Source organism: Lissotriton vulgaris, chromosome 6 (genome assembly GCF_964263255.1).
Source record: "Lissotriton vulgaris chromosome 6, aLisVul1.2, whole genome shotgun sequence".
In the NCBI taxonomy this organism is placed as follows: Eukaryota; Metazoa; Chordata; class Amphibia; order Caudata; family Salamandridae; genus Lissotriton; species Lissotriton vulgaris.
Window position 1 is genome coordinate 1603964912 of NC_141694.1, and position 15540 is coordinate 1603980451.

Consider the following 15540-nt stretch of genomic DNA (forward strand, 5'->3'; position numbering starts at 1 on the left):
CACGAGAAAATATCACGGCAAATTTTATCTTGCTTTACTCGCATAAACATACAGGTGTGCCAATCACCGCTGCTTTTGACATCAGTACAAATAAACTGCCAAAGTAAATTGAAGGCGTGCCAATCACAACTGCACTTGTGATCAGCACAAATAAACTGACAAAATAAATTAAAGGTGTGCCAATTACCGCTGCACTTGTGATCAGCACAAATAAACTTCTTCAACAAAGAAAATTGAAGGTGTGCCAATCACTGTTGAAGACTGTGACTCATTGAATTGCTAAACACACACCATTTGAGAACATTTGCAGAAAATCTCAATACTAACACTCTAATCCTGATTCACCAATCACCATCGATATGCTTGACGAGGTGCCAAACTTTTAAAGTGAAGCCGCTCTGCCAAATGCATAGAAAAGAACTCCTCAGTTAACAGGTTGTCTGCCGAAAGTGCTCCCAACTGCACAAGATGGCGCCCATGCGTGACGACTCACATCAGGACTTTTTACCATTCATTTTTTGCGCTCCCCAAAGCTTAAAGATGGCGCCAATGCGTGACCACGCACATTGACGCTGAGAGCATTAATAGTCAGCGGAAACATGTGTGCGTTCCAGCACACATTGCGCAGTTGATTTAAAGAAGAATTCCACATAGAACCCATGGTGAGATACTACACAGAACCAAGCATGACGTCACACAATGTTGTTTCCATTGGGAGCTGGCCCCTTTCAAAGATGGCTGCCAGGCAGTCATTACTTTAGTCTGTCTGCACACTGAGGGAAGCTGTGCTGAGAGCAGACCCCATGTTCTACCAGTGTGCATAAATAAAAATATCAATGACAACTGTCTTGCCTAGCAGTGTGAGGAAAATGTACAGTCCATGCATTTTGCACCACAAACTATGCAATCTATAGGTAAATCATTCATGTAATGCACCAATGAAATTGATGCGGCTAATGAAGAGAAAATACTTTGTGAACTGATCTATAATGAGAATTCAAAATTTGCAAACATTCGTGACAAGAATTTTCAATTCTATTAAGGACAAGGAGGCGAGGATTATGCTATCTCATTTCTTTAATGAGATAGCAGCCATAGAAACAGATAAAAAACCACAATACCCATAAACACTTGGGCAATAACCATAGAGTCTCTGTTATATAAGTCCATGTAGATAGTCCCACTTCCTCTTTCTTTGGTGAGAAATTGGTCAAGGAAAACAGAAAGTCAATCACTGAAAGTCAAATAAGGAACACCATCTCCAAACCAGGACAACGCAGGAGAATCCAGAATGGCAACGGCAGAAGAAGACAGGAATCCCAAACCTCAAAGGAGCAGGCAGTCAGGAAAAACCAGGCCTCAAAGAAGACTCATCACTTGGGATCAGATCCTGAAAAGAGACACAGAGCCGTAATACACATTCTGTGCAACCATGAGCATACAAAAGAAGGGTGGGTAGAAAAAACAAGTCAATGGCGTTTTGTCAACATGAAGAAATCCATGAACATATGTACGGTAACAATAATAAATACAGAACGGGTGGGATAATCCTCGCCTCCTTGTCCTTAATAGAATTGAAAATTCTTGTCACAAATTTTGAATTCTATTTCAGGACAGGAGGCTCCGATTATGCTTGTTTAAAGCTGATCCACCACAACATGATCAATAGGCTTATAATAAAAGGTTTTAAAAACAGAATCAGAGGACCAATCAGCGGCCTTCATAATATTAAACAACGTAACACCCAACGAGAAGGCTTTAGAAGCCATAGCCCCTCTCGCAGAGTGAGCCCCAAACACAGACACATTAATACCAGCCTCTGCCATGAGCCAACGTACCCAACGAGCTAAAGTAGCCGGGGTAACGGGGCGAAAGGGCTTCTGTAAAGCGATCAACAAATGACCCTGCATATCAGAACAAAAAGAAGAAGTACTTACTTCTTAATCTTTGAGACATTGAACAACACAAAGGTTAGGATGTGCGGTAAAAGACGGATAGGAAATACACGCAGTATTGGTCTTGGTACGCCTAGAGAGACGAAACGTGACGCCCTCAGGAGTAAAACTGCGTCCGGCTAGATCCAAAGCACGGACATCTGAAATCCGCTTGCAGGAAACTAGACACAATAACATAGTCAATTTGGCTGACAGCTGTTTGCGGGACAGCAAAGAATTGACCGGCCAAGCTTCCAGAAAACGTAAAACAATAGACACGTCCCATAGGGAAACGTATTTAGGACGTGGAGGATTCGCAAGGCGGATACCTTTGAGCAATTTAGCAACTAAAGGATGCTCACCCGCGGTTTTACCGTCTACGTGGAGATGACCCGCGGAAATAGCCGAACGGAAATTGTTCACCGTGCGATATTCCAAACCCGAAGAAGCAAGCGAGGCCAAAAAATTGACCATCACAGAAAAATCAGCTGATGTTGGATTAACTTGCCGTTGAACTCACCAGTCACACCAACGCTTCCAAGAGCCTCTGTAGCGTTTGTAGGCACCAGGAGACCAGGCGTCACTGATGAATCTGGAAGCGTCCGCCGAAAGGCCCCGGATCGACCAGCGTTCCCCGAAATCCGCCACACCAGAAGAAGGAGAGAGCCTGACAGAATCAGTGGATGCGGATTCTGAAGAGGATCTAGCAGGAGATTCCACTTCTGGGGAAGAAGGAACGGTACCGCGCAAGCCAGTTCCAGGAGATCCGGGAACCATGCTTGAGCCCTCCGCAGAAGAGCAATCAGAATTAACTCTGCTTGGTAGCATTTCATGTAAGCCAGGACCCTGGGAATCATCATGAATGGGGAAAAGGCATAGCACAGCGCTCTCGGCCACAGTTGGAGAAAGGCATCCGTGGCTAGGGCCTCCGGATCCGGCCTCCAACTGAAGAACAGTGGAAGCTGAGTGATGAGACGGGACGCAAAGAGGTCTATCTGACATCGTCCCCAGGTCTGGAGGAGATGACGGAACACGCGAGGATGAAGTCTCCAATCGCTGAAGTCCATCAGATGCCTCGAATTCCAATCCGCAATGAGATTGTTGCAACCAGGGAGATACTCTGCAATAACCGTAAACTTGTGTTGCAGACAAAAGTGCCAAAAATCCTTGGCAATCTCCGCCAGTAACCTCGACCGAGTCCCCCCAGTTTGTTGATATAGCAGACTGCCGATACGCTGTCCATACGGAGGAGTATGCAGCCATTCGACTGAAGGGGCGAAAGGCAACGAATCGCAAAGGATCCCGCCAGGAGCTCCAGACAGTTGAAGTGGAGTGAGAGCTCTTGGGGAGACCACCGTCCCCCCGTCGAGACCGGACCGCATCGGGCCCCCCAGCCCCACCGACTGGCATCCGACTCAATCACCACCTCTGGAGTGGACCCGAACAGAGCCCGACCATTCCAAGCCTCCATATGATTCAGCCACCATTGCATCTCTGACCTCGCCCCCTCCGAAAGAGGAACATGATCCGAATATCTGAGGCCGTTTTGGAGATGACAAATCTTCAGGCGCTGCAAGGCTCTGTAATGCAGCGGAGCCGGGAAGATTGCCTGAAGGGAAGAAGCCAAGAGTCCGACAACTCGTGCTAATGATCTCAATGACACAGTCAGTTTCGTAATAATGGAAGTCAATTCCCTCTTGATATACCAAATTTTTTGATTGGGTAAGAGAAGTTGACATGTAAGAGTGTTGATTTTGAAACCCAGAAAGTCTATCACTTGAGTCGGGAGCAACACAGACTTCTGGACATTCACCAGAAAGCCGAGAGATTGCAAGAGCTCTATGGTCCACTCCAGATGAGACATTAGCTTTAGCTGACAATCCGCCAGAAAGAGAATATCGTCCAAGTAAATGATCAACCGAACTCCTCGACTGCGAAGAGATTCCACGACCGGCCTCAACAGTTTTGTGAAGCACCAAGGTGCTAACGAGAGGCCAAACGGGAGAACCTGGTACTCTTACCAAGTCCCCCGCCAGTGGAACTGGAGGAAGCGACGATGCGGGCGATAGATGGGAATGGACAAGTAAGCGTCCTTGAGGTCCAGACGAACCATCCAGTCCTTCTCGCGCAGAAGATCCCGCAACAGACGGATTCCCTCCATCTTGAAGTGTCTGTAGACCACTCTCCCGTTGAACTCCTTCAGATTGAGCACCAATCTTGAGCCTCCTCCCTTCTTCTCCACAAGGAAGACCGTGCTGACGAACCCTTGTGGATGACGCACGGTTGGAAAAATCGCCCCTTTTAAGAGAAGAGACTGGAGTTCCTCAGTGATGAACTCCTGATCCTTTTGGGAAAAACAAAGAGGAGAGGGAAGATGAGGTTGACCCTGGGGCTGATAGAACTCTATTTTGTACCCTTGGACCGTTTCCAGCACCCATGCATCGCTTGAGATCAAGCGCCAATTGTCTAGGAAAAAACTAATCCTGCCCCCCAGGACAACACTGCATGCAGGAATCAGGCTCACCTGAAGTTGCGGAATCTTGATATCCACCGGAACGTTCCTTTCTGTACTGGTCGCGGCCTTTTCTAGAGGGATAGAAGTTTGACTTTTGATAGTTGCCGGAATCCTGATTCCCTCCTCTGTGGGACTGGTACCCTCTCTGATTGGGTTGTTGTTGACCACGGCCGAACGAGCGTTCCCTGTTTCGTCCGACCTTGTTGAAAACCGGACGCAAGGCCCGGCGAAGTGATGCCTGGGCTTTGTCTAATCCACTAAAGGTATTGACAAACTGGGTCAGTTCTTTCAAGAAAGGCTGACCAAAAAGCAAACCCTGTGCAGCAGGGCCCGACTCCGAAGTAGAAAGCTCTCCCTGTTTGGGGTCGAGTTTTAAAAGGATAGAATGACGCCTCTCACTGGAGATTGCGCAATTGGAGTTGCCAAGTTGGCAAATCGCCCTCTGAGCCCACTCGATAAGCTCATCCGGATCCACCATCTCCGATGACTGTTTGGCCATGAAACCAAGATCCAAAATCTTTGTAAGGGGGCCCAGCGTGTCAAGGAGCTTGTCCTGGCATGAACGCCAGGAACGATCCAGACCCTTCTTCTGGTCCTTTGCAAACTTTCGAAGATGAGCCACCATGGTGGGATCCACCTCTGGTGTGTCTGCCAAGTTGTCCACCAGGTCCGGTCTAGGGCACTTCGAACGGAGACGTGCACGGACCTCTTTCTCAAAAGTTTGATGGATGCGTTGCTGCACATACTCTGCCACCGCTGGGGATGGGAGCCAAGCTGTGGAATTGGGGTGGACAATCTCCGTGGGGTCAAAGATGAGGACCGGAGGATGAAATGTTCTTTGCATTTCCTCTTCTTCAGAGTTGGCTGAACGTGCTCTGAGGAAGAGGAGGAGAGCTGGTCGTCAACCTCTACATCAACAGTCGCAGATGAGGACTTGGCAGTGGACAGAGATTTAGCCAATCGCTGAAAGTCTGAGGAATGGGGATTACCTCGGGAACTGGAATACTTAAGTGATATAGGGACCCAACCCTGTTGTTGTGAATATTGGGTTAAATGTCTCTTAAGAGGATGTATTGCACGAACAAATGCCCTGTTCATGGAATGTTGTACACCTTTATCAAGGTCTTCCACCAAGTCATATTCAAAAGATTCAGAGGCCTCATCCTCATATTCATTGTCATCTTCATAGTAATATTCAGCCATGATACACCAATAGTGTAATTCTGCCCACGAGATAACTGAAAATAAATTTTCTGAAGGCAAAAGTCAGGGGGGAGTGACAAAAACCCCACAGCAAGTCAAGGAAAGCTGAAAAAAACGCTTCAAAATCAATTAAAAGGTGGAGGGAGGGCTTGCCGTCTAACAAAAAGCACTCTAGGCAGAGCCTATATCAAATTATTCTTGCTTGAAGCTTCTTCTAGCAACCGGCGTCAGTATGGGGTTAAATTAGAGGCGGTGGGTGTGATAGTCGCAATGGACGTCCTTCAGAGAAGCTCCGGTGTCAGACAGTCACACGGAGCGCCGGAAATCTCTACCGCTTGCGCGGAAACCGGCAGTCTCAAATCAATGAGAAGAGCTTGCGCTAGCAGCGCGAGCACTCCACAACCCCAACTCCCACTCCACTGGCAAATGACCCGGGCACAAAGCGCCCGGACCGCAAAGGAGGTGAACACACGCTCCCAACCGCAACGCCGAAGCGGCACAATTAAAGCGAAAAGCGGCACAGACACGAGCAAACGTGGAGCACAGCACAGCACAAAGCGCGAGCAAAGCGCGTATCAAAAGTCAAGTAAAGCACAGCAAATTGTAAGTAAAGAGTAGAAAAGCACTTAACTGGCTGCGGAGCAGCAAAGAAAGAGGAAGTGGGACTATCTACATGGCCTTATATAGCAGAGACTCTATGGTTATTGCCCAAGTGTTTATGGGTATTGTGGTTTTTTATCTGTTTCTATGGCTGCTGGGCATTTCTATTAAAGAAATGAGATAGCATAATCGGAGCCTTCTGTCCTGAAATAGAATTTTACTTTCATCAAGCAGATGCTTAAGGGTTTGAACCAAAACCCCTCTCTCTCGGTATTTTGTAATCTCAGCAGTTCTTTCACACATTAAAGGTGCCTCTAGCCAAACTTAAAAATTACTTCAGGGCGACTGCTTTCACGTAAATGGGAAAGACAACACAAAGAATATTTATTGCTTGTCTTGCAAGCTAGAAACAGACATATAAAGGTCAATAGCTGGGGGAAAATTAGTTGCAATGGGAATATTTGGGGTGAAGGGAAATTATCATTTGGGCAAATACGCTGCCAGGTGCAGTACGGCCACATCTCTGTACTCTATTTGTTTCTGCACCAAAAAAAACTCAGCGATTTTAGAAGAATCTAAATTTGTGCTGCAGCATATCATTTCGAAACCATATGGGAGCATTGTTTTAAACGCAATAATAATATGATAGACATAACAGGGTGTACTTTGTGTTATCAAACAATGTTATCCTTTCAGAGACATAATGATGAATGCTGTCTTGTCACCGCCTTTTCTTTCCTGCAGGTCACGTGTACGGAAGTCTGCACTTTTCCACCTTTAATGGTGATGAATACCGCTTTAAAGGCCTTGGTGAATATGTCATAGTCAGACTCTCATCCGCCAAAGGATCCAACGTGTTCACCCTTCAGGGCCAAACAGAGAGAGTGCGGGTGAGCAGCGGATACGCCAACGCCACGGCCTTTGTGCAGTTTGTAGCTTTCTACCAAGGAACTCTCAAAGTAAGTGCTGCCCTCACCTCACCAGAGCCAGGTCTGCCATCAGAGAAGAGCTGCTGTCTGCTGAAGAATGATCATTATTATTAAGAAAAATAACAATAGTTAAACATCACTATTATTGTAGTTATTAGAAGTTGTAGTACTATTAGTAGCAGTCGTATTAGTCTAGTGTATATGCATTATTATTATAATATTGTGACTATTTATATTATTATCTCCATTGTTATAGTTCGTCTTCTTTATATGATTATTATTATTATTATTAATATTTGTAGTAGTAGCAGCGGTAGTATAGGTATATTTATCATGTTTTCTGTATATTGTTATTATTATTAATATTATTGTTATTGTTATTATTATGAGCAGTTGTACTAATAGTAGCAGTAGTATTAGTATAGTGTATATGTATATGTATTATTATTATTACTATAATTATTATTGTGAGTATTTATATTATTATCACCATTATCATCATTCTTCTTCATATCATTATTAGTAGTAGTATTAGTAGCTGTAGTATAAGTATAATTATGTATTTTCGTTATGATCATTATTGCTACTATTATCAATTCATATTTGTATTGTTATTACTGATATCATAGTCATCATTTACTGCTTGCATAGGGCCACGTGGCACACTAGGCTGCTTCAGGGGACGTGGCAGCACCTACTGGGGGTAAGGGTGAGGGCTCAGCTGCAGTCCTTTTAAAAGAGCCTCTGCTTTTCATATACATCCGGTTCATGCTGTTCCTGTTTCCTGTTTAGGTGCAATGGAGGATGTCGACCACTAATAATGCAATAAATGTACTTGTGGATGATAAAGCAGTAGAATTCAAAAAAGGTAAGTATTTCTGTGAATCAGCAAGTTAATCCTAAGACCTGTTATCAGTGGTTCAGTTCGCAGTAGTTTAGTACTGTGAACATGTTCTCTTTTCATTGTTACATTGGTGAAGAACTGTCTATATTTAAGTTTTTATTTGCCGCCTACAGCAGCACTGTGCAAAATAACACAGTTTTAATACGAGCCTTTAAAGGAAAAATTGGATGTAACTCAATCTATATTTGGAAATGTTATTTTTTTGTATTGGCCTACATTTTAAAATCCAAAGGTTCTCTGTCGGAGTAGGGTCATTGAGGTATGCACTCCCTTGTGAGACCTATGTGCATCGTGCAGTGAACAGAGCTCTATTAAATTCAGCTAAAATAGCTTTTCTTTACAGTGCAATGCAATGACAAAATATCAGGTAGCAAGAAATATATAATACACTTAATTATTAAGTTCAGGGAGAAAATTCACTGAAAAACCAACACAATATTATATTGTTTACAGGGCATTAATTGGCATGCCTTGTCTATAACGTAAATATTAGCATTGCACGTCTTAGAATGGACAAGTTGATGCGAATTACTCTAAGCTTATGGAAACGTTTGCTACTCATGTTTATATATTTGTATTTGTTTATTCATTTATTTTTGGGTCTTTTTCTATTGTTGACCAGTCTTCACAGGGTGCCAGGTGGATAAATATTGTGTGTGAATCTGGAAAAGGAGTGCTCGATTCACAAACAAAGGTGAAATCTACCCCTGTCAGAAAACAATTCACATGTGTGTAGGTTTAAACCTTTTTGAAATTCACAACACTTTCCAGGAGTTACTTGGAACACTTCAGCAGTCACAGCTTTCAAGCATAGTCCTGGAACAGTCATGCAACTTCATTTTGGCCACCGTTGTCATTTCCACAGTATGACATTGCATGCAATGGCACATTTTTCCCATTTTTTTCCCACAATAGTAAAAACCTGCACTCTTCACCTCCATTCAGTTTTGGGGTGTTCTGTTCCCTCCCAAACAGGGGAAAGAGTTTTACTCGAGCCCTTTGTAGCATACGGAAGAGTTTGTGAATGGCTGCTGTAATTGTGTGGGACCTATGGGGCATTAGCTGTGGCTAACAGCATCAGGGCAGGGGTGATCACTAAGGGGCACTGGATCTACTTTACAGTGGCGCTGGAAAGAAGGGACATGACCACCTCGTTAGTTCTCTGCGCCGCCAGTCACGTGCCCTGATGCCACCTTTATTTATACTCCCTGGCCCGTACCCGACCCAGGGAGCTGTCTGCAACAATGTAGGGTAGTAACTGTGTGGCTCACTACATCCCATCTAACCAATGGGAGAACAAAACAATAAACTAAAACAATTATCTAATGAAATAAACTAACAGAACAAACGGTGCAGTGTCCGCAGGGTCCACACTTCTGCTCACAGTTCGTTTGCTGCGTGGCACACAAAGTCTTTCAGTCTGGTGCTGAGTTGGGGGTTGCTTCTCAGCTGGTAACGTTGTCCTCCCCGGAGCTTGGGACTTTCCCCGTTCTATCTCCAGTTCCTTCAACCACCACTGATATCGGAGTTTCTGGTTCTTCGCCACTCTCCATAATGGCCGCTTGCTCAAGACTCCCTGGAGCTGCCATGCTCTGCGAGCTTCCGACCCCCTTAAATTCTGAGCTCTCATCTGCTTCCAGAGCGGCTGTAGGAACGGTGACCTTTTTGAACCATGATGCATTTTGCACCACCTACTGAGAATCCTTTTCGCTGTGATCATGGATCCCTTCACTTGTACCACCTCTCACAGCTCTTGTTCAAACAGTGTTCGAAATTTGGACTATCCTTGACAACGACATAGTCTCCCCTTCGGATTACTGTTGGTCGGGCTCTGCTTCTCTGGCTGGCTTTGTCAGAAGTGCTTTGTCTTCTCGCTTGGGTACGTACCGGATCCAGTACTAATAGGGACCATCTTTCACTGGTAGGAATCACATCCCTCACGGCTCTCTGCATGAATAGGTCACTGGGTGCACACCGGGTGGTGCACGGTGGAGTCTGGAGATACGCTCATAGGAACCGGTGCAAACACCCTTCTAGATCCTCAGACTGATCAACTCGAATCCTCAGCGCTTTGTTGAGAGTCCTCATAAACCTTTCAACATCCCCGTTGGCCTAAGGCCAATGGGGTGTTATTCTGCGGTGTCAGGTGTTGTTCAAAAGCAAATCCTCTTGGAACTCTTGACCTTGGAATGGGGGTCCATTGTCAGTCTGTATCTCTGCCGGCATCCCAAGGAATGCAAATGTTTTCTCCAATATTGGTTTGAGGTACTCAAAAACTGTGGAAGCTACCTCCGCCACCACCGGAAACTTGGAATGGCTGTCCACCATCACCACCATATGTCTCCCGTCCAGGAAAAACTGCCAGAGTCCAGACTCACGTTGTTCCACGTTGTCAGGCTAGGTGTTTCGGTGACAACCGGCATGGTGGGGGCTTCGGCTCCCGTTATCAGACACCCTGTCCCTCCCCGGGAACCAGACTTTCGCTCTCAATCTTGCTTTTGTCTTCTCAACTCCTTGGTGGACCTGGTGTGCTAGTTCTACTGTTCTTTTCCCAATCCTGGCCTGAATCACCATTTTCCTACCTCGGAGTATAACCCCCTTGCATCTTTTGCTTAGTTCCTCCCGACATCACCAAATCCTTGCCGGTATTCTTTCTCTTCTTCTGTCAAACTGCTGGATCCTTGATGAAATACCTTCCACTGATGGTTGTGTAGCGTTTGTTTTATTGCTTGCAAGCACATGTTGATAGCTTCCTGGATTTCCTCCACCGACAGCGCCCACGGGCAGGCATCTTCTACTATTTGCTTTAAAAATGATTCTGTGCCTTCGTCCACTTCACCCCGAGTTCCTGGGCCGATGGCCAACCGGTGTCGCGACAAATAGTCTGCCGGGTTGTTGACCCCTGGACGGTATACCACGTCGAACTTATAGTGTTGAATTTGCACTGCCCATCGTTCAATTTGCTGGGGTCCGTTTCGAGCAGTGCCCAAAAACAACGGCACCAGAGGCTTGTGGTCAATGACCATAGTGAAGCTATGGCCACATAAGTAAATGTCAATGTGCTGACAGGCCCAACGGATGGCAAATGCTTCCCGCTCAATCTGTCCATATCTGGTCTCCACCGCAGTCAACGCCCGACTGGCGTAAGAGATAGGCACCCATTTTTCATGTTGATCTCTCTGAAGAAGTACTGCGCCCAGTACCACCGGACTAGCATCTACTACGAGCTCCGTGGCTTGTACAGGTTTGAAGTAAGCCACTGTGGCCCCCTGCAGCAATGCTTTCTTGATGTCATTGAATGCTTTGGCTTCCTCAATGGACCACTGCCATCGCACATCCTTCTTCATGAGGTTTCTAAGCGGCTCCGAAAGGGTAGCGAGGTGAGGAATAAATCTCCCACAGTAGTTTGCCATTCCCAAAAAGCTCTGAACTTCTGACTGGGATTGAGGTATTGCTGCCGCTCGGATGGCTTCTACTTTAGCTGGGTCTACTTGCAAACCTTTTGCTGAGAATCTGTATCCAAAAAATTCAACTTTGTTGGCATAGATCTCACATTTGGCTTTATGTAGCGTTAGTCCTTCTTCGACCAGCCTTCTCAAGGTATCTCGGAGTCGAGTGTGGTGATCCTCCAGAGAGTTGGAGAAAATTAGAATGTCATCACTGACATTTAACACCCCCCACCAGCCCGAACAGGGCCTCTCTCACCGCATCTTGAAACACCTCTGCAGCCAACGAGACTCCAAAGCTAAGACGTTTGAATCGCCTGAGGCCCACATGTGTCGAGAAAGTGGTAATATATCGAACTTTCTCTGCCAACACCAACTGATAATATCCCAAATTCAGGTCTACCTTTGAGAACCAATGGGCTCCATTGATGTCAGCCACAATTTCATCTATGGTGGGCGTAATGTGCCTTTCTCTCTTGATCGCTTTATTCGGTAGTCTCATGTCCACACAGAGGTGGATCGCCCTGGTTGCTTGGGCGTTGGCACGATCACCAACGGCGACACCCACTGGGTGGGCCCGGACACCCGCTCGATTACTTAGTCCTTTTGTACCCGATCCAGCTTAGCCTCTACGAGGGGGCACAGATGGAACAATACTCTCCTATGTCTCAGGGGCACAGGCTCGATGGTATCATCAATATGGAGTTATACCTCAACTCCTTTCAGGCACCCCAAACCCCGGAACAACTCCGGGAATTCTGCCAGGATCGCGTCAACCTGTGACTGGTGTATATGCTTGGCAAACATTACGAGTCCCAGGTCTTCTGCCTAATAACAGCCCAAGATGGATCAGGCCCGGTCACAGGTCACATGAAATAGGGTGCATGTTGACCGGTTCCTGTGTCTGATTTCCACCTCTACCACTCCCTGCAGAGGTATCGGGACATCTCCGCCATAGGTGAATATCTTGGCCTTTGTGAGTAGTAGGAATGGCTTTGGTACCAGCACCTCATACTGGTCTACATTGAGGATGTTCACCGACGCACTTGTGTCGATCAATGCCTATACGTTATTGTCCCCAATCCATATCTGACACATGTGCGGTGGCCTCCTGCTGGTGTTGACACTTCATATGTTTGACACTATGAAGGCCTTGTCATCTTCCTCTTCCTCCATGATATGCATCTTCTGGCACAGACTGTCCATATGTTCCACTTTTTTGTGTGGTTTTCACACTCTGTTGTTGCTTTGGACCTCTGTTGCGACTCGATCCTGTGAGGGCCTCTCCCATACACATCTTTGTAAAGTGGCCATATTTGTTGCATCTCAGGCACTGCCGGCCCTGCGCAGGACATCCCTTCTGAGAATGGTTTTCCAGGACAATCCCCGGCTCCTCCAGGCTGCCCCCGCCTCGACTGTACGACTTCTTTATGGCCTCCACACGTTCCTCCTTGATGGGGGTAGGGTAGAGCGGTTGCGGATTGGCAAGACGTCTTGCTAACGCCGACTCCATTTCCCCTACCCTCTCATCGGCCAACTTGTGGGATCTTCCCATGATAAGGATGTTGTCCAACAATATTCCCGGTTGTCGCAGTATCAACCTGCGCAACTCCAATGACTTGCAGCCCACGATCAGCTAAGCTCTGGTTTCAAACATCCGGTCAATCCCCATGCAGGAAATCTCTAATTTTCTCAAACACGCGAAGAACATGTCAATGCATTCATCCTCCCTCTGCTTCGCCTGGCGTAATTTGAAATGTTCAAAGTTTGGGTTGACTTGCGGGTCAAAATGCTCGTCCAGGGCCCTCACGGACTTGTCATAGTCGTTTCCGTCTCCCGTGTCGGGCAGGTCCTGAAATAGGTCATATAGCTCGTCTCCCCCCATGAGGAACATGGTTGAGCGCTTCACTGCATTGTCGGTCTCCCTATTGGCCACTTAATAATTTTCCAACTGGCCGATCCATTTTCGCTATCTGGGCGCCGCCTTGGCTGGGTCGGCCAACTGGCTGAATGGTGGAAGTGCCTTCACTGCCATGCGGGAGCCGGGCATTCTTCCTGCCACCCCTCCTTCCTGCGCAGCAGCCTGCGATTGGGGTGTGCTCATCCTAAGGTAGGACCCCTTCTCTCCTGCACCAACCCATCTGCCTGGGTGGTCCCAGTGGGCCTCCTGCACCCTCGTGTGTTCACACCCGTGCCGTACTGCAGTGGTCCTATTGCCGCTTGATCTTGCCGAGCTGACTCACACTCAACTCTAACCAGGCTGCGGGATGGGACAGGCTTGCAATCCTGACCAGCCTCTTCACCTGCTGTGTGGGGCTTTCACTGTTCCACACCCACACCACTCCAGGCCTTCGATTGCCCACCACTGGCCAGATGCGCCTCTTGCGGCAGTCAGCCTCTACACCCCCTTCCATGTGCGGTGTGTTTCTTTCATACGCGGCTGGGCCTTGGAGAAAACAGAAGCTGTCTGCTCATGCATGCGTCATGCGGTGGGCCAACGCGTCTTCCAGGCCTTCTGCACCTGCCGGGACTAGATCCCCTTCAGCTGCACCCTCAAGGGCCCTGTTCCGTCCCCCAGCCGCCTTGTCGCACTCCGAAGATGTCTTGTTTCTCCCCTCGGCCAGCACCTGTCACCACACGACCATAGCACTCTCCCGTGTGCACACCCAATGCCGATCTGCATTCCGAAGGTGCGAGCACGTGGGCCGATTGCCGCCAATCGTCGCCAATGTAATTGTGTGGGTGAGGGTTCTATGGGGCATATGCTGTGGCTAACAGCATCAGGGCAGGGGTGGTCACTATGGGTCACTGGGCCTACTTTACAGCGGCGCTGGAAAGAAGGGACACAACCACCTTATTGGTTCTCTGCGCCACCAGTCACGTGCTCTGATGTCATCTTTATTTATACTCCCTGGCCCGGCCCAGGGAGTTGTCTGCAACAATGTAGAGCAGTAGCTGTGTGGCTTACTACAGCTGCAAACGCATGTGTCTGTGGGCATTGACAAACTTGCAACTCGAGCCACAAGGAAAGCTAAAGTATTATTCCATTATTTTGAACCAATCTAATGAAGGTTATCAAATGCTTAAATGTTTTCATTTTTAGACTGGACTATGTAATTAATCTTTCTTTGCCAAAACCAAACAAAGTCTGAAAGCCATAAAAAGTCATTCAAATACAGAGGTTTTAAAATTTTGGACAGAGATGGGGAAAGAGGATAAGAAAGGAGAATTATGGTTGGAATAGAACGATTTTGGCTCTTGAAGAAAGCTAGCAGCAAGGACCATTCCAGCTGTGAAGACACCAGCAAGCAAAAAATACACTGTGGGACCAAAACTACAATCAGGAATTTCCAATTAACGAATCAGTAACACCTGAAAGAAATAGACAAAAACGCATAGAATGACCCACACTGTCCAAACATAAGCAACCCCAAAATAAATTGAGAATTGTTAGGCCTAAAAGTGAGGTGCAGCTTGAATCCTATGGCAGTGTGAGCTACAGGGCTCACTTTTAGATATATCCGTTCCACTGACAATGTCTGAGAAACAAAATGCAAATATAACCTCAGGGGGAGGTTTGGAGCGAAACAATAAGTTGACTACATGGCAACAGAGTTAAGGCCAACTGGTGTTCCGTTGACCAAACTGTCTAACACTTGCACTAGTTTTGGAAAAATCCTTATGTTGGAAATACCCTTTCTGCATGGTCACCCCAAACGTTTTGCCTTCCTTCTGTTATGTTATGTTACAATGTTTCTAAAGCGCCAAATACCCATGGGTGTCGTGGCGCTGGTTGGATAGCAGTGAAGGTGAGAGTAATAAGGCAACTAGAGATTAAAAAGACAGGTTTTATTTAGTTTCCTAAAAATCAATAGTGTGGGGGCTGCTTCAATGTTCATATGCAGGCTGTTTCATAGAACCAGGGCTTTAGAGGTGAAACAACTGCCTCCCCATTTAAGTCTCCTAAAACTGGGGTGCGACACTGTCAGGGAATTTTTAGAGCAATCAT

The 15540-nt window shown here is 46.7% G+C and overlaps 1 protein-coding gene across 1 annotated transcript in view; it reads left to right on the forward strand.

The window, feature by feature from the left end:
* The window catches only part of LOC147709194 (uncharacterized), a 575919-nt gene that overhangs the window by 252747 nt on the left and 307632 nt on the right, over positions 1-15540 (forward strand). The window contains exons 10-11 of the mRNA XM_086925447.1: positions 6997-7211; positions 7974-8049. Coding sequence (XP_086781573.1) covers positions 6997-7211; positions 7974-8049 — 291 coding nt within the window. The remainder of the gene's footprint in view (positions 1-6996; positions 7212-7973; positions 8050-15540) is intronic.